At 37.8% G+C, this 24051-nt stretch overlaps 1 protein-coding gene across 2 annotated transcripts in view; it reads right to left on the bottom strand.

Annotated features, from left to right (window-relative positions):
- The window catches only part of CUL3 (cullin 3), a gene marked incomplete at its 5' end in the record, with an annotated part of 97768 nt that overhangs the window by 48530 nt on the left and 25187 nt on the right, over positions 1 to 24051 (bottom strand). For both annotated transcript variants that reach the window (XM_079710411.1, XM_079710412.1), the window contains one exon: positions 5971 to 6084. In XM_079710411.1, the coding sequence (XP_079566537.1) occupies positions 5971 to 6084 (114 nt within the window). The remainder of the gene's footprint in view (positions 1 to 5970; positions 6085 to 24051) is intronic.

The raw sequence follows: 24051 nt of genomic DNA, 5'->3' as shown, positions 1-24051 counted from the left end.
TCTTATTAGAATTCTTCCCCATACCGAATAAGCCAAATTATATCAGTAGGTTTTCCTTAGTTTTTGAATATTCTTCTCTGAGACTGCTTAAGTACCTCCGAAAAAAGTACAAATGCTGCTGACTGCCTCCGCTATACAAAATTTGTGCCAACTTACCCTAAATTATCCCCTCACAATTACAGATGATCCACTTATTTATTTATAGATAGTTGACCCCAGCACAGGGGATATTCCAAACTTCCCCCATGTGTTAGTTTCCTATCATTGCTGAAGAAATTACCGCAACTTTAGTACCTTACTTATTCTCTAACAGTTCTACAGTTGAGAAGACTGAAAACAGTTTCACTAGGATAAATCAAGATGTCGACAGGGCTGGTTCTTTCTGGAGGCTCTGAGGGGGGAATCCACTTCCTTGTCTTTTTCAGCTTCCAGTAGCCACCTGTATTCCCTGGCTATAGCCCCTTTTCCATCTTCAAAGCGTTATCACGCCAATCTCTGCCTCTGTCATCATACTGACTTCTCTTACTCTGACCCTCCTGCGACCCTCTTATAAAGACCCTGCACTTCTACTGGGCCCACCAGGGTAACCTAGGAAAACAACATCTCATGATCCTCAACCTAATCACATCTGCAAAGTTCCTTTTGCCATATAAGGTAACAATCCCTAGGTTCCAGAGGTTAGTCATGGGCATATCTGGGGGCCCATTACTCAGTCTACCACACTCCTCAACACCTGACATGCTTCTGTCACCCATAACTGATGGTCCCGCCTTCTACTTTATTAAGGAGACCAAGAGCATCAGAAGAGTTCCTCAGCTTCTTTCCTCGTCACAAAGTTGCTGCTACATCCCACTTCACCTCTTCACCCACCATCCTTGATGACTTCCCATAGAGCTCAAAGAAGAGGTGACCCTCCTCTCCTGGGTCAACTCTCCACCCCAGGACTTTGAATTTATAGCCTCTAGTCTTTAAGGATAACCTGCAATCGTACTATATCTTTGTTATTTGTGAAAATGACTGGGAATATAGATAAATTCAAGTAAAAACATGAAAATATCTTTGAAAATAACCAGTTTTATGCAGAAAATTCCTCTATTAACCTTCTATTAGCCTACATATCACAACAGGAAATGCTTTCCTATATCTTTTGACATTAATTCTAATTGCTCAAAAGTAACCTACAGAATACCATCCATAAATTTAACTCTCCCTTGATACTGTATTCATTTTATAGTTTAAGGGGGGGAGGGAAATGAACTGAATATTAATATACCTGTGGATTATTCTGATAAAGCTATTATATAACCTATAACACATTTTCTCCATAAAATAATCAGATCTTTCCCCAATCATTCATCTTTTAAACAATTAAAAAATTGAAAAGGAAACTTATACTAAGTAGGCTCAAACCAATCTTAAAAGTTTAACATGTTAACTTTTCTTAAAGAAAAGAATGAATTAAAAATAAGAAACAAACAAAGCAGAGATTACAAACTCCAGCACCTTCAGGGGCAAAATACATAATGCAAGTCTCAAATGTCAGAAAGGGGTATAGATCACATGTTCCATCTAGAGACATGTACACTTTTCTTTCTGGAACGCTGAACCTGCCAACAACAAAGTGAGTGGGGACAAATTGTGACCAACGGCTGCCTCCACGTAACCTGTGATTGATTCCACTTCCACTTTCAAGAGTCAGTGTGTCCCATGCTATCTATATACACTGAGGCTCACGCAGGGCATTTTAAATACAGACGCCTCCTTGTTAGAGAAAAAGTCAACTAGCTGAGTAGGAGGGAGGTGGGAAGACAGTGTAGCATCTTCTCTCCTCCCTCTGAGCCTGAGATCTAAAATTCCAACAGTTAGAGTCAGAATTCATAGGAAAGAGAAATCTGTCTAGAAACCTGCACACCTCAGGTGCATGTCTTATCTAAGCAGGTAAAGTGATCTGATAAGTCTGAATTGAGGGTAAAAATCTTCACAGAAAATAATGCAGATGTCAACAGAATTTTTTTTTTTTTTTTTTTTTTTTTGCGGTATGCGGGCCTCTCACTGTTGTGGCCTCTCCCGTTGTGGAGCACAGGCTCCGGACGCACAGGCTCAGTGGCCATGGCTCACAGACCCAGCCGCTCCGCGGCATGTGGGATCTTCCCGGACTGGGGCACGAACCCGTGTCCCCTGCATCGGCAGGCAGACTCTCAACCACTGCGCCACCAGGGAAGCCCCAGAAAATTTTTTTTTGATCTTTGGAAAATTAAAAGCATTTATTTATATTGACTGAAGTACTGGTTACAAAGGAGCACACATGTGTCAAAAATAACTTTATATACTTCAGTTTTGCACATTTCAATGTATATAAATTTTACCTTAATTTTTAAAAGCACTTATTTAACTAAGCCCAGAATACTACACATAAAAAGGAAAAATAAAGAGAATGAAGGATGAAAGAAGTCTACCTTATAGAACATGAAGATACCTTATCAACATTTAAATTTCTTTCTGAATCTATAACTGCATATTTTAATAAGCATTTTGAAAAAAGCATGATATATTAAAAAAGAATGTGTATATTAATTCAAAGATGTATGTGAGTGCCTTGTTTGTGCAGGGAGTTGTGCTAGTTGTTGGAGACACAGTGGTGACACAGACATCCCCGCCCCAATAAAGTTCAGTCTAGTGAGGAAACGAGGCACTAAACAGTTGTTAATAATGATAAATGCTACAAAAGTAGTAGTACTGAGTACAGTGACAGCAGCTGGTGCCAGTGTGCAGTACACAGCATGAGTCAGGGAAAGCTTACCAGAAATTTAAGCTAAGACTTAAAGGATAAATAGGAAAAAAATTACATAAAGGGAGGAAACATTCTGGAAACATATCCAGACAGAAGACGTGTGAAAATTCCGAGATGAGAGAGAAGGACTTCAGCAGGGCAGTAACATAATCATGTGCTTTAAAGTAATAATTCTAGAGCAATATAAAAAAGAGGATAGAGGGGAGCACAGTGAATGTTATATGACTAGTTACTAAGAAATGAAGGTGCTTTGGTCTTAGGTAGTAGATACGAAAACAGAGAAATTTCAGGTTCTAGAAATACATGATGTAGGGAGAGAGGGAGGAGAAACTGACAAGAATAATTCCCAGGTTTCTGTCATGATCAGATGGAATGACACTGATTATGAGCTCATTTGGAAATGCCAAGTTTGAAGTACCTCTCAGACAATGAAGGGAGCCACCAACTAGATAAATGAATTTACGAGTCTGAAGCTCAGAAAATGAGGCTGGAGACATAATGTGGGAATCACCTGCACAGAGGCACAACAGAGAGCTAAGGTAAGCAAATAACAGGTACCAGGAGAAGGAAGCCTAGGACTAAGCCTCAAGAATGCCTCTCTTTTAAAGGGCAGAGGAGAAGGAAGAGTGACTGAGAAGAAACAGAAAGGTAGGAGGCATACCAAGGGAGTGTTTGGTCACAGAAATTAAGAACCCAACGTGTTAGAAGACGAAAAGGTAGTCAACTGTGCCAATGCTGCTGGAAAAGTCAAGGAGCATGAGGATTAGCAGTGAGCTTTGCTTTCAGAGATGCGTAGACGCGGTGATCCTAGTAAGAGCAAGAATGAATAGAAGAGTTGAGATAGAAGCGTGACTAAAACATATTCAAGATGAATAAAAGATGAGAAAAAAGAGATAGCAAGTGTCAACATTTCCTATGAGACATTTAGCTGTGCATGGCAATGAGAGACCCTGGGAAGCAGTGCAGGGGTCCAACCGAAAATGTAGTAGGATTTTATTTTGAGGATACCAGTGACCTGAATGTGTCTAATGCTGATGAGTAAGACCAGTAAAAAGGCAGAACCTGAAAATAATTCTGTTTTTTGACAAAGCAGAAAGAAATGAGATTCTTAGCACAGGTGAAGAAATGGCATTTGATAGGTGAGGAAACACTGCCCTCCATTAAAATGGGAGGGAAAAAGAGAAAAACAAAAGGGGAGAAAGTAGAGGGAAACCTGTAGATTCAGAGGCAAGAGATGAACCCAGCTTCCATCTGATGCTTTCTCCTTCTCTCTGAGAGGCAGAAGGCAAGACTGTAAGAGTAAGGGGACCAGCAGGATAGCTGGAGGTTTGAAGAGAAATAACTCCTTCAAAGTGGTGGAATGAGCTGAATAGAGAAAGAATGAGACTACTGAGCAGTGTGGAGGGCTGACTAGAGGTTTGTGAAAATGGACAAATAGTGGCACTGAGCTACCCTGTGTGAGGTTTCCCAAGTGGGGTTTCTACCAGCAGAAGCCCAGGAAAGGCAAGTTGCTGGGTTTATCTAGGGTTGTGGTACTACCAGCTGGGTTTGATGAAAAGATCGTGGGAAATATTAATACTAGTTAATTTTTACTGAGCAATTACTATAGTCCAGGCCATATAGGTGCTTCATATGAAAGGAGCGGCTCCTTTAAGCCTCATGGCTACTCTACCCAATCAGCACAATATTATTTTCATTTTATAAATGAGGAAGCTGAGGAATGATAATTAGTTCCTTGACTATGGTCACGTAACAGCCAGGATTCAAGGTCTGAGATTTCATTTGCCCCCCCAGCCAACAAAAAAAGTGGTATGTGTGTGTGCTGAAATAAAACAGAAATTTTAAAAACAGCATGGTATAAAAAGTATATAAATAATTTTAAAATACTCCTTTTATCAATAAAGTGATGGACCATGAAATCTCAAGTAATTTTCTATCTCAGGGTTTGTGTTGGAATTTAAAGACTCACCAAATCCAAAACTTAAAGAGGACAGCAGTAAGTTAACTTATTTCACATTTACATCCCAGACATTATATGTTTTCACATGCTATCACATTTACCTCAAAATATCAACATAAAATGAATCTATATCCTGAAGAGGAAAATGAAGCTCAGAAAGGCTAAATAATTTGTTAAACGTTTCATCAAAACCCTGAAAAATGAAGTAGCTTCTCCTTGACCCTCTTGCCACTAAGCCCTATAAAACCTGGGGTAATAGGTCTGATTGAATTCACTCAGCAGAACAAAAAACTTTACAGCTGTTTGCTCTCATTGGAAATTCTTTCCAAACACTGCTTTATTCTACCAAGTAAAAGAAACCAGGACACGCTCTCACCATTACAACTAATAATCAAAACTAAAGAAACTGAAAATAAAAATTCGAAAAGCAGAGAGTAAAATCTTAGAAGAAAATCATTATGTCCAATTCTCAAACATAAACAATGAAGTAACAAGTTATTGGGCTTGATGATTTTGCAGACACAATAATTAAGCTTGATGAATCTTAATAATCATACTAAAGTTAAAAAAACCCTGAGAGTTTAATCTCCTTGAAAGCTATTAAACAGCCTACCTCAGGTCCATGTTTTCCAAATTGTTTTGATGAACAAGATATTTTTCTTGAATGATTAAAAAACAGTAATACTAGGTGAAAAAGGCAATACATATCTGAAGAATTTATATATATACTGAAAGGACTTACAGTCCTTGTAAGATTGGGAGAGATTTATTATTAGGAGTGATAGATGGCAGCTATTACAAATATATTTGTATTAATATGACATCCCCTGTAACTGAAGATATAAGGACATTAGGGTTTAAAAACTTGCAAGAGAATGAATATTCAGCTTTCATCTCTCATGTTGTCACTCAATCACCCTTACTCAAGAAGAAATGGCCTTTTCAGTATTTCACATATTGAAGCATAAGTGCTAGATATTTAGAAAAATATTAAATCTTTCCCTTTCAGTTTTCCATTCTAATCATTAAGTACAGGAGCAACTAAGATTTTACTCATATAAGCTAAGGTTGGCCCTTATGAAGGAAATAGTATTTAAAAAAAAAAGAAAAGAAAAAAAGCTTTCCACACTGAGTTGTACTATCCAAATAAATGTGACAGAAAAAGACACTGTGTTTTGAAATGCTTAACTTAAAGGAAAAACAACAAAGCTCTACTTACCATATACATTAGTATGTCTCTAATCATCACCATAGCTGTCTGATGATCGTTCCAAGCTTGATTTAGCGTTTGAAGAAAGTTGTTATTCAATGAATTTAGTACATCTTCTCGCACCTATTAACAGAAAATTTCATTAGTTTGTTTCTACACAAGCACGCGCGCACTCATATGTATACATGCACATATCTGTTCAACAAAATAATGAAGTGGAATCTTCGATTTTAGATCAAAGAAACATGTTGTAGACCAGTAGAAATACTTTAAGCTATAATACAACCTATATACAGATAACTAACAAATGTGTTTTGTATAGTCCAGACCCATCTCTTGACCTGCAGAATCATAAAGCAACCTCTTGGGCATTTCTCAACCCGCCAATGACTTAACCTCACTGTCAGCATAAAATCCTAAATACTTTGTAAAGGAACCACAAAGGCCCCACAGAACTGGCCCCAGGCTATTGCTCCAATTAAATTTCCTACTACACTTCCCCTCCCCCATCTTTGAAGAATGGTCGAAAACACTAATTTTGGAGTCAAACTACCTGGGCTTGAATCCCAGCTCGCCGACTAGCTGTGCAACCTTGGGTAAAGTATTTAATCTCTGTGCTTCAGTTTCCTCAAATGTGAAATAGTATCCATTTTATAGGATTGTTTTAAGGATTGAATTACCACTAGTAATACAGGTAGAACAGGGTCTGGCACTCAGTAAACACTCAGTGAGCATAAACTATTAACTTAATGCACTCCAGCTACCATGGAGCTGCATACAGCAAATGTGCTCTGCCCTCTCCTCTGCGCTGGTTCACATACCTCACTCCCTGCCTTTTTTTCTGCTCAAGTTTCACCTCCACAAAAAGGTCTTCCCTGACACCCTATTTCAGTAACGTCTATCTCTATTCCTTTACCCTACACTTTATTTTTCCTCAAGTACTCATCACTAATTACTAGTATATTACATATTTATGTTTATGATTTCTCCTACTAAAATGTAAGCTCCACAGTAGCAGGGAGTCTGTCTTTTCCATGTGTACCTTCCACATCTAGAACAGTGCCTGGCATATAAAAGACCCTTTATTTCATCCCCACCCTCCAATACCGTGATCCACCTCTAACAAGGTAAGCTCTTTCAGGATATCTGCCTTTGCACATAAAGTTCCTTTCAGTCTGAAATGCCTTCCTAATGCAATCCTGATAAGAACTCAGGAATTTCACAGTCCACAAGCATATTGACACCTTCTCCAATATGAGGTTACTGACCACTACTTTTTCCTGCTATGTTATCAGTCCAACTGAAAGATTATTTGACTAGGAAATAGAATCTAGACTCTGGTTCTAGCTTTGTCATGAAAAAGTAGTGTGTTTGTCCTCTAAGTTCCTACAACACTTTGGGACTATACTGCCAACCTATGCAGTTATTCAAATCCAACCAATCCTCCATGGTCTAGCTCAACTCTCAATAACTCCGGCTTAAAGAGACATCTTCTATCTCTAAACATTCTTCACTATAGATAATCTGCAGTAGTGGTTCAACTTTTTCAGGTTGGGGAGAATCTGAAGTCATGGTGTTCTCTGAGAAACAAATTATTTAATATGTGTGTTGAGATATATAGACACCTGTAAACCCAAATTATAAATACATGTAAATAAAATGTCACTGTATATTAGAACTAGAATAAAGTGGTTCGAAGTGCCAAAGATTAAAAAAAAATACACGTAACACATTACTCTCAACACTTGGGAGAGTAAGTTGAAGTTGAGAAAACTATGTATTTTCTTATTTATAGAGGAAAAGAAGTCAGTGAGAGATTTTAGTGATGGGACAATAAATCTATTCTACTAAGCATACAGTATGAAAACCACTAGCCTATACCACGTAATTTAGAATTTTATTATATAATCTTTTGTTCAGACTCAGCTCCTTGACTTCAAATATATCACCCAGAGATTACTCCATAAATATGCTGACTACATCAAAAGTGATAAACATCCATGTCAGTTAGTTGACAGCACTGTGTTAAACAAACACTTTCATGCAAAGTGGTAATATACCAATTATTTCAACTCATTAAGTCTACCACTCATCATATGCAAGTTCCCAAGGTAGCTAACACTAAAAACAAAAACAAAAACACAGCAAGTTGAAAATGTACCTATTTACAAAATTCTTCAACCTTCATATTCTTTCACTGAACCAATAAACTTTGAGTAGGAATTAAATCAAAATCATGACAATACTAGAGAAACTGTACCACATAACAAAAATTAAATTATATATTCCAAACACCATATCTAGGAATTAATTATTTGTAAGGACTTAAGTGAACTTCTATATACCCCCTTTGTTATAAAATCAAGTTATATGTTAACTGTATTAAAGTCACCCTGATTTTGGAATGGAAGAATATGCTTGGTATATTTGTTGGATAAATGAAAAATTTACCAATTAAATTTTAAAAGTTATAAAATAAGGCATATTTTCTAAAATCAATGATTTATACACTAAAACAGAGCAACAAGTATAGGATACCTGCCTTTCAACAAAATTAAAATGCGATCAACCAGCACAACATGTCATAAATGATAAAATTGCTTTATTTGCATTATACTTCAAAAAATTATGCTGACAAATCAGTAACAGTGAATTTTACTTAGCAGAAAATAAGCTGCTATAAACTGTTAATTTTGCTATATTTATTTTTGAAAGATTACACACACGGACAGGACTAAAAGATGAAAGATAAATACCCTTAGGCACACTTGCTGCAATCATCTCTTAATTATTCAGATCACTTTATGAGCAAAAAACTGTTCCTCTAAAACTGCCCCAGAAAAATATCTTCATACGCTGATACATGAAAAGTGAATTCATATTTGTTCAAACATATACAACAAAATGGTAGGAATGAGGTGAAAATTCAATCTTTATGAAGATCAAAACAGGCTTTTCAAAAGAAGATTAAGTTCGCATATAAAGCAAAATACACATAAAGTGAAAAAAAGATTTAACCTTTATTTTACAAATTATTAACATAAAAATACAGAAAACTTGAAATAGGAAGTGGGAACTGTGTGTTGTAACATGATTAATCTTTGCACCAGCAAAGGCAACCCTGATGAGAGGTGGTACCAGAACCAAAGGGACCTGCAGATCAAGTACGACCAGCATCATTACTTTAGAAAATCTACATGAAGATTATCCAGATGAAGAGCTGGAATTTGAAGAGTGAAACGATGAAGAACCATGGAAGTTGAGAGCAGGATGGACCAGCTGTGACAAAGAGGATAAACGAGTAGCTGAAAACTGATGGCTATGCAAGACATCTAGCCTTGCAAAGGATAAAGCAAGACACAGTAATTTAAAACAGTAGATCACAAACTTGGCAAATAAATAGAATCCCATGGAGACTAATAGATTTCAATCAAGAGAATAAGAAGATAAGACACAGAATGGGAGAAAATATTTACAAAAGACACACAAATCTGAAAAAGGACTGTTATCCAAAATACACAAAGAATTGATAAAACTCGACAATAAGAAAACAAACAACCCAATTTTTAAAAACTGGCAAAAGACCTGGACACCTCACCAAAAAGATATCCAGATGGCAAATAAGCATATAAAAAGATGTCCAACATCTGACCGGTAAGGAACTGCAGATTAAAATAACAATGGGATACCACTACACATCTATTAGAATGGCCAAAACCCAAAACAACGACATCACCAAATCTGGTGAGGATGCAGAGCAAGAGGTACCCTCAGTCACTGTTGGTAGGAATGCAAAATGCTAAGTCATTTTGGAAGAGAGTTTGGCAGCTTCTTACAAAACCAGACATACTCTTACTATATGATACAGAAAATTATGCTCCCTGGAATAAATACCAAAGGAGTTGACAATTTATGTCCACATAAAACCCCCACACTGATGTTTACAGCAGCTTTATTCATAACTGCCAAAACTTAGAAGCAACCAAGCTGTCCTTTAGTAGGTGAACAAATAAACTGTGGTACATCCAGACAATGGAGTATCATTCAGCACTAGAAAGAAATAAGCTATCAAGCCATGAAAAGACACACAGGAACCTTAAGTACATATTACAAAGTGAAAGAAGACAATCTGAAAAGGCTACGTGCCACATGATTCCAACCATATGACATTCTTGAAAAGGAAAAACTAATGAAACTAAAAAAGATCAGTGGTTGCTAGGGATTAGGGTGGAACAGAAATGAACAGGCAGAGGGCTCCCTGGTGGCGCAGTGGTTGAGAGTCCGCCTGCCGATGCAGGGGACACGGGTTCGTGCCCCGGTCCGGGAAGATCCCACATGCCGCGGAGCGGCTGGGCCCGTGAGCCATGGCCGCTGAGCCTGCGCGTCCAGAGCCTGTGCTCCGCAACGGGAGAGGCCACAACAGTGAGAGACCCGCGTACCACAAAATAAATAAATAAATAAATAAATAAATAAATAAATGAACAGGCAGAGCACAGATTTTTACGGCAGTGAAAATATTCTGTATGGTACTATAATGGTATTTCATTACACATTTGTCAAAATGCATAGAATAAACACCACCAAGAATGACCCTCTAACGTAAACTATGGACTTTGGGTGATAATGATATGTCAGTGTAGGTTCATTATTTTAACAAATGCGCCACTCTGGTATGGGATGCTTATAGTAGGGGAGGCTGTACATGTGTCAGGGGGCATACTGGAAATCGCTGTACCTTCTGCTCAATTTTGCTGTGAATCAAAAACTGCTCTAAAAATAAAGTCTATTAAAAAAAATTGGAGGGCCCACCAATTTACTGATCTAAAAAAAACTGATCAAAAGAAAGAGAATCTGGGTATTTTTCTTTTTAAAGCTACCCCAATTATTCTGATACAATAGCCAGGATTAGGAAACCACTGACTTAAAAGAACCACACTAGCCATTTCTGTTCCTTCCCTTTGCAGAATTTCCTCAATATGAATATGTTTTTATATAGTTATAATAATAATCATACTGATGTGGTTCTGAGTCCTGATATTTTTAAGCCATCCATTAACATTCAACATTAAACTTTACTTTAGGAGAAAAGTTTCTAGCTATATCATTTCATTTCCAAAGCACTGTAATAATTCAAAGAAAAAGTGTATAGCAGAATGAAATATAAGAAAGACACAATGTCATCTGAGATTTAAGCAATTTCCAACCTAACACCCACAAAGCATGAACTATAAAAGAAAAAAATGATAAACTGGACTCCCATCAAAATTAAAAGCTTTTGTTCTGCAGGTACTGTTAAAACAATAAAAAGACAAACTATAGACTGGGAGAAAATATTAAATGACTTGTACCCAGAATAAAAACAAACAAACAAACAAAAAAACTCTCACAACTCAGTAAAGAAAGCAAACAACAGAATTTTAAAATGGGCAAAAGACTCGAACAGACAATTCTACACATGAAAAGATGTTCACCAACATCAGCCATTAAGGAAATGCAAATTAAAACCGTGATGAGACACCACTACACACACCCATTAGAATGGCTAAAATAAAATATACTGACAATACCAAGTGAAGATTCTGAGCAACTAGAACTCTCATACATTGCTGGTGGGAATGCAAAATGGTACAGCCCTACCAGAAAACAGTTTGGCAGTATGTTATGAAGTAAACCATACACTTACACGTGACCCAGCAATCCCACTCCTAGGAATTTATCCTAGAGAAATGAAAACTTATATTCACACAAAAAGCTGTACACAAATGTTCATAGTAACTCTATTCATAATCAGAAGAAACTGTATACAACCCAAATGTCTTGCAACAAGTAAACAGGTAAATGGATAAGCAAACTGATACATTTATATATCAGAATATCACTCAGCAATAACAAGGAACAAACTATTGATATATACAACAGATTGGCTCAATTGCAAAATAATTATGTGAATGAAAGAAGTTAGTCTCAAAGGCTACAAACTGTATGATTCCACTTACAGGACATTCTTGAGGAAACAAAACTACAGTGACAGAAGAGATCAGTTATTGCCAGGTATTGGGGTGGGAGAAGGATGTCACTATAAAGGGAAAACAAATATTCTGGGGTGAAGGATGTTCTATATTGACTGTGATAGCAGTTACATAAATCTATAAATGTGCTAAAATTCATAGACCTGTACATGAAAGGTTAATTTTATTGTATATTGACTTTTTAAAATTTGCAGTAATTATGATTCTCAAATTGGGTCCTGTTTTATTATATTATAAATGTAAGCTATGATGCCACAATTTTTATTCATAAAAGCAACCTGAGTGCCAAACAATGAAGAATTGTTATTTTGAGTATACCAACCTTACAAAGGCCTCTGCAATAATTCAAATTGACATACTACATCCTCCATTTCTGTGAATAGAGCTTTCCCTGTCCTTTTTATTACACATTTAGCAAAGATTAAAGTAGATTACTAAATCAAAAAAAAAACCACCTTTATTTTTCAATGTTGTATCAATAATAACACCTGTTGACTGATAAATTAACATCCAAGTTGCAAGAAATACATCCTCAAATCAATCAAATTACTCTGGCAAAGGGAGGGCGAGAAGGATGGGAAAGGGGATGACAGGAGAGGCCAGCAGCCATGAGCATGACTGGGAGCTACAAGGATGACAAGGAGGCTGACCTTGGGGCAGCAGCTCTTGGCTGGATGGAGAGTTGAAGGATATTAATAATCTACACAGTATCCCCCCACCCTCTAACATACACACATTTATTTTTAATCATTAATTAAAATTTTTTCACCTAAATTTAAATGCCTGGGGCAAAGTCCCAGCAAGCCAATCCTAATATCTAGGTAACACAAAGAAATTTATCAGCTAAAACTAATTATAAAGATTTTAATTCTAAAGTTTACTGAAACCAGAACTGAGCCATATAATTAATGATGATACGGACTTCCTTCTTAGAAAGTCTTAAAACTCAGGACAATACTTAATTCCAACACAGATAAATCTCTGTAAATACAGATATTTGTATTTAGCATTATTTTGCACTTAAATATACACCATGTATTAAAAACATAAAATGGTGCATAATCTAGCACACATGCTAAAAAACGAACATTTAAAAGAATCACAGAGATACTACTGATATAATGTTAAGAGGTGCAACCTCTTAGAAATCTGTAGTATTGTAATGTTTACTCAGGAGCTAAAACAATCAAATTACTATTTGCAAATGGACTTGAGGACACGGGAGGGGGAAGGGTAAGCTGGGACAAAGTGAGAGAGTGGCATGGACATATATACACTACCAAATGTAAAACAGATAGCTACTGGGAAGCAGCCACATAGCACAGGGAGATCAGCTCAGTGCTTTGTGACCACCTAGAGGGGTGGGACAGGGAGGGTAGGAGGGAGGGAGATGCAAGAAGGAGGAGATATGGGGATGTATGTATATGTATAGCTGATTCACTTTGTTATAAAGCAGAAACTAACACACCATTGTAAAGCAATTATACTCCAATAAAGACGTTAAAAAAATTAGTATTTGCAGACAGTTACCAAGGGCAGTTACTAATTAGGACTTTTGACTTTGACTTATACAGTCTGCAGCTCCTCTTCCCTGTAATATGGCTGGGGTTGATTAGATCCGATGGCACTCATGCAATGCTCCACTAAGATGTCTCAGTACCACTCCAGGGCGGGCACTGTTTCCCCTGATTAAATATGATTTATATTGGTTTTGTGTGATTTTAAAAGTGGGGTTTTCCACTATTTTAAAAATACAGGCACACCTCGAAGATGTTGTGGGTTTGGTTCCAAACCACTGCAATAACGCGAATATCGCAATAAAGCAAGTCACATGAATTTTTCGGTTTCCCAGTGCATATAAAAGTTATGTTTACATTATACAGTAGTCTATTAAGTGTGCAATAGACTAAATAAATGTCTAAATAAATAATGTGCATATCTTAATTTAAAAATACTTTGTTGCTAAGAAATGCTAACCATCACCTGAGCCTTCAGGGAGTCATAATCTTTTGCTGGTGGAAGATCTCGCCTTGGTGTTGACGGCTGCTGACTGATCAGGGTGGTGGTTTCGATGAAGGCTGGCGGGGGCGGCCGTGGCAATTTCTTCAAATAAGATGACAATGAAGTTGCTGCATCAATCGACTCTTCCTTGTTTCAAGAATGATTTCTCTGTAGCATGCAGTGCTGTTCACAGCATTTTACCAACAGTAGAACTTCTTCCAAAAGTGGGGTCAGTCCTTTCAAACCCTGCTACTACTTTATCAACTAAGTTTACGTAATAGTCTAAATCCTTTGTTGTCACATTAACAACCTTCACAGAATCTTTACCAGGAGTACATTCCATCTTAAGAAACCACTTTCTTTCCTCATCCATAAGAAACAACTCTTCATCCATTAATATTTTGTTTAGAGATTACAGCAATTCAGTCACATCTTCAGGTTCCACTTCTAATTTTAGTTCTTCTGCTACTTCCACCACATCTGAAGTTACCTCTTCCACCCTTTGAGCCCCTCAAAGTCATCCGTGAGGGCTGGAATCAACTTCTTCCAAAGTCCTGTTAGCATGGATATTTTGACCTCTTTCCACAAATCATGAATGTTCTTAATGACATCTAGAATGGTGAATCCTTTGCAGGAGGTTTTCATTTGACTTTGCCCAGATCCATCAGAGAAATCACTATCCATGGCAGCTATAGCCTTATGAAATGTGTTTCTTAAATAAATAGACTTGAAAGTTGAAACTACTCTTTGGATCCATGGACTGCAGAATGGATGTTGTGTGAGCAGGCATGAAAACAACATTAATCGTCTGTAGATCACCATCAGAGCTCTTGGGTGACCAGGTGCACTGTCAAGGAACAATAATACTTTGAAAGGAATCTTTCTTTTCTGAGCAGTAGGTCTCAACGGTGGGTTTAAAATATTCAGTAAACCACGCTGTAAACAGACATACTGACATCCAAGCTGTGTTGTTCCATTTATAGAGCACAGGCAGAGTAGATTTAGCATAGTTCTTAAGGGGCTTAGGGTTTTCAGAATGGTAAATGAGTGCTGGCTTCAACTTAAAGTCACCAGCTGCATTAAACCCTAACAAGAGTCAGCCAATCCTTTGAAACTTTGAAGATAGGTGCTGACTTCTCCTCTCTAGCTATAGAAGTCCTAGATGACATGTTCTTCAAATAGAAAGCTGTTCTGTCTACACTGAAAATCTTCTGGATTACCTGATAGTCTGTACATCAGCACTTGCTGCTTCACCTTGCACTTGTATGTTACGGAGACAGCTCCCTTCCGTAAACCTCCAAACCCACCTCTGCTGGCCTTCAACTTTTCTTCTGCAGCTTCCTCACCTCTCGCAGCCTTCACAGAACTGAAGAGAGTTAGGGCCTAGCTCAGGATTAGGCTTTGGTTTGGGGGAATGCTGTTGTTCCTGGTGTGATCTTCGATCCAGACCACTCAAACATTCTCCGTATCAGCAATAAGGCTATTTCACTTTCTTATCATTCATGTGTTCACTGGAGAAGCACTTTTAATTTCCTTCAAGAACTTTTCCTTTGCATCTACAACTTGGCTGTTTGGTACAAGAGGCCTAGCTTTCAGCCTATTTCAACTTTCAACATGCCTTCATCACTAAAGCTTAATCACTTCTAGCTTTTTTTTTTTTTTTTTTGCGTTATGTGGGCCTCTCACTGTTGTGGCCTCTCCCGTTGCGGAGCACAGGCTCCGGACGCACAGGCCCAGCGGCCATGGCTCACGGGCCCAGCCGCTCCGCGGCATGTGGGATCTTCCCAGACCGGGGCACGAACCCGTGTCCCCTGCATCGGCAGGCGGACTCTCAACCACTGCGCCACCAGGGAAGCCCCACTTCTAGCTTTTGATTTAAAGTGAGACACGCCATTCTTCCACTCACTTGAATACTTGAGGCCATTATTAGGGTTATTAATTTGCCTCTTTTTTTTTTTTTTTTTGCGGTACGCGGGCCTCTCACTGCTGTGACCTCTCCCGTTGTGGAGCACAGGCTCCGGATGCGCAGGCTCAGCGGCCATGGCTCATGGGCCCAGCCGCTCCGCGGCATGTGGGATCTTCCCGGACCGGGGCACGAACCCATGTCCCCTGCATTGGCAGGCGGACTCTCAACAACTGCGACACCAGGGAAGCCCTGCCTAATTTCAATATTGTTACGTCTCAGGGAATAGAGGCCCAAGGAGAGGGAAAGAGACAGGGGAGCAGCTGATCAGTGGAGCAGTCAGAACACACACAACATTTATTAACTAAGTTCGCCATATTATTTGGGCACAGTTTGTGCCTCCCACCCCAAAACTATAACAGCAACATCAAAGATCACCGATCACAGATCACCAAAACAAATATAATAATAATGAAAAAGTATGAAATACTGCAAAAATTACCAAAATGTGAAAGACACATGAAGTGAGCAAATGCTGTTGAAAAAATGGTGCCTGACCTACTTGCTCAACAGGGGGTTGCCACAAACCTTCAATTTGTGGGAAAAAAAAAAAAAAGAAGTTACCTGCTAAGTGCAGTAAAGCTAAACACAACAAGGTGTGCCTGTAACTGAGACAGCCACTGGATACTTGCTAAGTATGGTTCTTGGCTCTAAATTCTAAAACATACTGCTTGTCGCACCTGATGAAACCAGAGTATTTACATAAATATGCAACATTTACCATGATCAAAAATAGCATGTAAGTTCTCACAACATTTGAATTTTTCAGAGCCCTGCATATGTGATCTGGGGACTTGTCACTTTACAAATTTTACCAGTTATATAAACCCTGTTTTTCCTAGAAATGCCATTAAAGAATAATTCCTGAAGATCTCAAAATATTTTTCACTTCATCACACCAAAGTGATGTGACATAAATCTATCAATAAAAGTGGCTTACTGTATAAGTAAATCTCAATGGAAGCCAAGCCATGGAGTGTAGAGGATATGTCTCCTAATCCGACACATCCTTTGAAAAAAGCTCCACAGCTCTTCCCGTTATGCCGAGAATTCTTGATTTAAAAGATTACATGGTGAATAGTGGCAGCACAGGAATACAAATGCTAAAAAGCCCATCTGCCTGATTCAAATCACAGACACACATTTAGCAGATGTGTGACCTTGAGCAACTTACTTAATTTCTCTACGTATCAGTTTTTATAAAAACAGAAATAGCACCTACTTCAAGGAGCTGTTGTGTAGATAAAATTAGTATACACAAAATACTTAGAACAGTGCCTAGCCCACAGTAAATGCTGTATAAGTATTTGCTTCTATTATAATATTACTTGTATTACATATTCATAAAATTATTCATATACATATTTGAATCTTGCTACTCAGAGTGTGGTATGCACAGAGCAGAATCATGGTCAATATCATCATCATCATCATTGGTGAGCCGGACCCACTGAATCATAATCTGCATTTTAACAAGATACTCAGAAAATTCATAAGTGCCTTAAATTTTCTGAAACAAGCAACATAAATAAAACACATATACCTATATATTCACATATTTTATACAGTATTTTCTAAACTCTCAATTTCCACTTGATTCTTGCTTTCCTTCCTCTAAAGAACAGAAATTTCTCCACAACTAGAAGGAATTCTTTTACTTCATACTTTGAGAAGTTCGTAATGGAGCCAACCTCCATTAAGTTTGGTGAATAGATGTTGCTATCTCGTAATACATATAACAACCTTAAGATTTTTGTATTTCAAAGCAAACTCCTACTAAAGGTTAGGAGAGCTAACCTTAACTTTTGTAGATATTTTAAACTTTCTAAGAATTCACTAATGACAAGAGATTCCTGAATGGAATAAAATTCACTGCCCTCTTCATATTTTTTACATTGACAGTACTGTTTTCATTATTTTCACTAATTTTTAGAATAAAGGTGGCCATCTTGATCAAAGGAATCATACCAGTATCATTAACAAAACTAAGGATAGCCACTACAGGGAAAACGTTTTTCTTGACTGCTGTCAGAAGATTCTTCTATAAATACGTTTACTAATGTATACATAGTTAGTGACATAGGTTTAAGAATTTCACAAAGTGTCCAAAACGAAGCTCTTAATTCAAAAGGATACATAAACATCTTTCCCTGAACTGACAGTTCAAATATTTAATGATTACTTCCAAAAAGTGAAGCAGGGTGCTAGGCACCATGGAGAATACAAAATGCGGTCACTTTACCATCTGTATAAAGGAGGGGAGGAAACAGGAGCCTAATATTGGCATTCATATGGCCTCAACACAAAGTGAAATCCAATGAACAGTACTAAAGAAGTTGTGAGGTTCAAAGCAGGGGCACATGATGGCAATTAGGACAATGGATTTTCATAGTTTCATAAAGAAAATTTGCTACATGTTAAAGAAAATAAAAACATCCAAATTTGGGATTTTAAAAAATACATTCTTAGTTCAAATATTCTTTTGAACTTCTTAAAAAAGTAACACAACTTGGAAAATCAGGATTTAAGGACAAAGTAGTATCATGAAAAATGGTAGCTTTTTACCTAATGGTTGGAAAGGAAAACAGAAATAAAAAAGCAGTATACCACAGAAGGACAATATGATAATCATTTGTAAAGTACTTCATTCCCAATGGTTAAGACAGTAAGAGATACATTAAAAGCATCAAGTAGGGCTTCCCTAGTGGCGCAGTGCTTGGGAGTCCGCCTGCCGATGCAGGGGACACGGATTCGTGCCCCGGTCCGGGAAGATCCCACATGCCGCGGAGCGGCTGGGCCCGTGAGCCATGGCCGCTGAGCCTGTGCGTCCGGAGCCTGTGCTCCACAACAGGAGAGGCCACAACAGTGAGAGGCCCACGTACCGCCAAAAAAAAAAAAAAAAGGCATCAAGTACATTATAGCATTAATACCATAGTTAAACTCTGAACAACAGGGACACTGACATAATAAACAGTAAAATATATACAAAGCATGGCAATATGGCAACTAGTCTTTTTGTTCTCCTGAATACCATGGAGGGAAAAAACTCAGTTCCACAAGATCACACAATCTGGTTCCTAACAGACTGACAGGCTCCAGCCTCAAGAAATCAGAGGTATACAGCCCCAAAACTACACTGTGCTTTTAAATGGTGAAACACACTCTGCTTAAAGTGGTTAGATCCAGGAGTAATTAACTTGGGTAGGCAGAAGTATTACCCCACATACAGAAGACAAAACAGATCTCGGCAGTTCATGGATATAAACCATGATGGTTTCCACTTGACTGTTAGTATTATTCTTAGAGATTCATTTCAATAGACAATTACGGAGAGCAAATATGAAGAGCAGGAGACACAAAAATGAATGAAACAGGTCTCAGCTTAATAAATGTTAAAAGAACATCACCAGATACTAAATAGAGAGCAGTACCTGCTCTCACAGTGCTTACAGTCTATTCCACAATTTAAGTGGGAACAGCTGGTATGGAACATGGGTGAACTTGCTAAATAACACTCTAAACTTGGCTCTTCCCCAACATCATTTCTCTTTCCATCTTTTCAAAGCAGAAACTACTCAATTTCCTAAGCCCCTCATATTCTATGATTGCTATCTTTCTGACTCTCTAATAGCCCTTTTTCCTCACTTTATCCCTAACAATCTCTTTCTCTTTTGGGATTATCCTATTTATATTCAAGTTACTCTTCCAAATCATATTCCTTAAGGGTTTGTATACCTAGCTGAGAGCCTCCGTCTTCTTTCTGACTCCTGTCATCACCTTAAGCTGCTCCAATATTCAATGTAATGGGTTCTTAGTTTCTTCCAACAACTTTAAATTAGGAAAAAGGACAAGACAAGATGGCAGGAGAATGAAAGTAGCAAAGAAGCACTGAAAATGGCACTCCTACTAAACTTTTTACTCCATCTTTTCCGTTTCAATCCGTTTCTTTTTTAAAATTAAAACACAACAGCTCCTACCACCCACAGAATAAAAGCCTAATCCCCTACAATGTTAGTCCAACTAACTTTACCATTCTCGCTTCCTACAAATGCATGCGAAGTCCTTTATGTTCCATTCACACTTATACTGGTCCACCACACAATGCTCATACCTACCTGCCTTTTTTACTCATGCGATTTTCCCTACTGAGACTATCTTTTGCATTTGTTTACATGATGAATCTTTCATAATCCTTTAAGGCTCATCAAAAGTGACCTCCTCTTTCTCCTTTGTCCTGAATTCTTCAGGCAAAGTAATTCCCCTTCAAATCTGATTCCCTCACTAAAATCGGGAGGTTTCTTGCTGATAGGCACATGGTGTCTTAATTATTTTTTGGTGGATAAAACACAGGAGAGACTCAGTATCTGTGGGCCTCTAAAGTGAATCTGTCTTTGCTAATGAAAATCTTAGTCCTTAGTGTTTCTATCAATGTCCTTCGTAATTAACTGCAATCACTGTATTTATGTTATGTGTTGTACATAAATGCCATTTTAAAAGTCTCTACATTCATTCACATTTCCCTAGAAAGAAAGGAAAAGCACTAAAAAAGCTTTATTATAAAAGCTAAATCTGTTTAAATAACTGGTCTACAAAATAGTCCAGAGCTTACCATAAAATTACCGACTTCATTCCCTCAGGCAATTAGTACTACTACAGAAACATCTAAATATAACTATGAATAAGCATAATACTTAAAACTCTGGTTCTTCCCATTCTCCCTCTAAAAATGGGGAGAAAAATTAATATACTGAACAAGTAGTTTACATAGAAACATCATTGACCCTACATACAAAATACAAATGGTAGGATGTTATTCTACAAGGAGACTTTACAAAAAAAATACTCAACAAGAAAGTCACTTAAAAATTGAAATTTCCCTTCAAGGCTTCATTTTTCCTACCTGGAAAGCAAAGTGCTGAGAACTGATCAGGATTACAAGGCACAGATTCAAGTATGTAAGTCCGTAATATAAGTTCCAGAAAGACAGGCATCTTTGATGTAACACAAATGCTTACTAGCCTAGTGCCTGGCACGTAACAGGTCCTCAATAGGCAGTTTTCTGAATGAATGTAAAGTGAGGAGGATGAAGCTCCTCTTATTCTGCCTTCCTCACATTCAAAGTAAGATGTTATTTGAAGAACAAGATGGAAAGAAAGACTTTGAAAACCACTGGAATAAATATTCTTTTTAGCAATAATAAACTGTTTCTACTAGAGTTAAGAAGTCAACATCTTTTTTGTCCAACTATTTTTCTAAGAGGAGAACAAACTTTCAAAGTACAGGAATTAGCTTTTATAAGCTAACTTATGAGACTGCCACATTATTTAGTTATTTCTATAGACTAATAATTTGAAAGAAAAGGGGAAATTAAGCACCAGTCAAATCTAAGAAACCTGTTAATCATCACAAAATTGGGATAATAAAGTTCTTGCCACATTAAAACCAAAGAAAGTTTCTCCCCTGACTTTAAGAAACAAAAATGAAAAAACTTCTGAACACATATTATGGCACATGAAAGGACAATGGTAACTGCAAAAACCATGATTTTCCTAAGTCTTAGTCATTATACAATTTTAATGCCCATTGAGGCTTAACAAAACCAATCCCAATCTCATTTTATACATTAATAAACTGAAGTCCAGAAAAATCTAGTAATCTGTTCAAGATTGTTAATGGTAGAATCAGGCCTAAAGCCTAACTCTCCCTACTTTCTATCTAGTACTTCTTCCACTGCATCTACTTCTAATTTCTTTATTATTAAACTCCTATTATTACTTCTATTGATATTATTATTTCTTATTATTATGGAGTACTTAGCAGTGTGTAGAAAAAAAAGACAAGTCCTCCGTTACTTTACTATGAGCTTAGAGAATTTCTATTAAGTTTGAATCCCAAATAGGAATCTTCTAAAAGGAGATGACTCCAAAAAAACAAACAAAACACTTTACATATCTGACAATTTGGCCAGTTATATCTCAATAAAGCTGTGGGGGGGGGAACATAAAAAAAGATGGCTCCACCCTAACCTAACCCTGCCCTCAAGTAACAGAACCGATCAGCACTATTTTTGAAGATTTTTTTTTTAATGTGGACCATTTTTAAAGTCTTTATTCAATTTGTTACAATACTGCTTCTGTTTTATGTTTTTTTGGTTTTTGGCCACGAGGTATATGAGAGCTTAGCTCCCTAACCAGGGATCGAACCCACAACCCTGCACTGGAAGGCGAAGTCTTAAGCACCGGACTGCCAGCGAAGTCCCTGATTAGCACTATTTTTGAATTTAAAATGGTCTTTTAACACACACACGCACACACACACTGTGAAAACCAAAACCCTGCTAAATAAAGGTCAAAATTAAATTATTTTATAATTCAAGGTTAGAGCTGAGTCTTAACGTACCACTAACTCTGGCCATTTTTCAGTCTCCACTGCAATCCTCAATCTACCTGAAATGTTTAAGTTCCTCAGGGTTCAACCTAGGGCCCTCTTCTTTTTTTTTTTTCCTGTGTGATTTCATCTACTTCCAGGGCTTTAAGTATCATCTATATGCTCACAATTCCCAAATTTACACTTCCAGTCCAAACTTCTCAAGAGAACTAGATTTACATATCTCATTTCATTGGCATCTTAAAATTAACCTGCCAAATGGAGCTTCTTTTTCTACCCCAAATCTATACCAAAAAATGGAAACTCCTAGTTGTTCAAAAGCCAAAATCCTAGAAGTCATCTTGGATTCTTCCCTCTTCCTCATTCCATACAATCAACCTAACCACAGTTAACAAGCTTCCTACATCCAAAATAAATCTTGAATCTGAAAACTTTTCTCTATCCCCAGTGTCACTAGACTGGTATAAATCACCACTATCCTTCATCTGAATTACTGGATTATTCTATCCTATTGCCCCCACTTCAACTCTTGGGCCCTGTAGCTTATTCACCACATAGAGACCGGAGTAATATTTTAAAAATCTAGATCAGGGCATCCCTGGTGGCGCAGTGGTTGAGAGTCTGCCTGCCGATGCAGGGGACACGGGTTCGTGCCCTGATCCGGGAAGATCCCACATGCCGCGGAGCGGCTGGGCGCATGAGCCATGGCCGCTGAGCCTGCGCGTCCGGAGCCTGTGCTCCACGACAGGAGAGGCCACAACAGTGAGAGGCCTGCGTACCGCCAAAAAAAAAAAAAAAAAAAAAAACTACATCGGATCATATCACTGTCTTGCTTAAAATCTTGAATGGCTACCTACAGTACATATAATAAGTATGACCCCCTTATCGCATGGCTTCAAGGCCTGGCATGATGCAGCTTCCACTTTTCTCTCCAAACGCATCTTGTTCCATTCTTCCCCGCCAACTCTTAATTCCCTGTTCACGACATGCCCCCCCCCTCCAAATTTCTCTAGTCCAGGTACGGGCAAAGGAAGTCCTTCTGTCTTTTAAAAATAAAGCTGTATCGAAATACAGCTGTGCCTGTTCATTGTGCGTAGTCTATTGTTGCTCTCGCGCTACAACAGAGGGGTTGAGGAGCTGCGACAGAGAACATATGGCTCAGAAAGCTGGAAATGTTGGCTATCTGGCCCTTTATAGAAAAAAATGTTCCATAACCATTCCCTTTGCCTACCATGCTCTTCAACCCACTTTTCTCATGAGCACCTTCTCATCCTTCAAGTCCCAGTTTAAACATCACCACTTTCTCAAACAACCCTACCCTGGCCTATGCAGTTGCTCTCATCATTTTTCCCTATCACTGTATCCTGTTTTCTTCATTACTTTTTATAACTAAACACTTGTTTACTTGTTTATCTGTTCCATGAATGCAGGGATCAGATGCAACCTATTTATCAATATATTTCTTACACCAGAGCTACAGCCTAGCAGATAATAAATACTTTTGAATGTTAAATTCTGGGATGATAAATCTTACAGGGATACTTTTGAGGCTCTGACAAAATGACCTGTAATTTAAAAATCCGTAAAACTGGAAAGTAGCAGAACTTTTCTTCTCCAACATAACCATACTTTTAAAGGTATTTTACTTAGAAGAAAACAATCCCTGTGAATTCTGAAATGTCTTCATATTTACTAAATAAGACAAGAATT

This window comes from Hyperoodon ampullatus (genome assembly GCF_949752795.1).
Source record: "Hyperoodon ampullatus genome assembly, chromosome: 8".
Classification (NCBI taxonomy): Eukaryota; Metazoa; Chordata; class Mammalia; order Artiodactyla; family Ziphiidae; genus Hyperoodon; species Hyperoodon ampullatus.
Note: the sequence above shows the minus strand (reverse complement) of the source record. Positions and strands in the feature narration are given on the sequence as shown.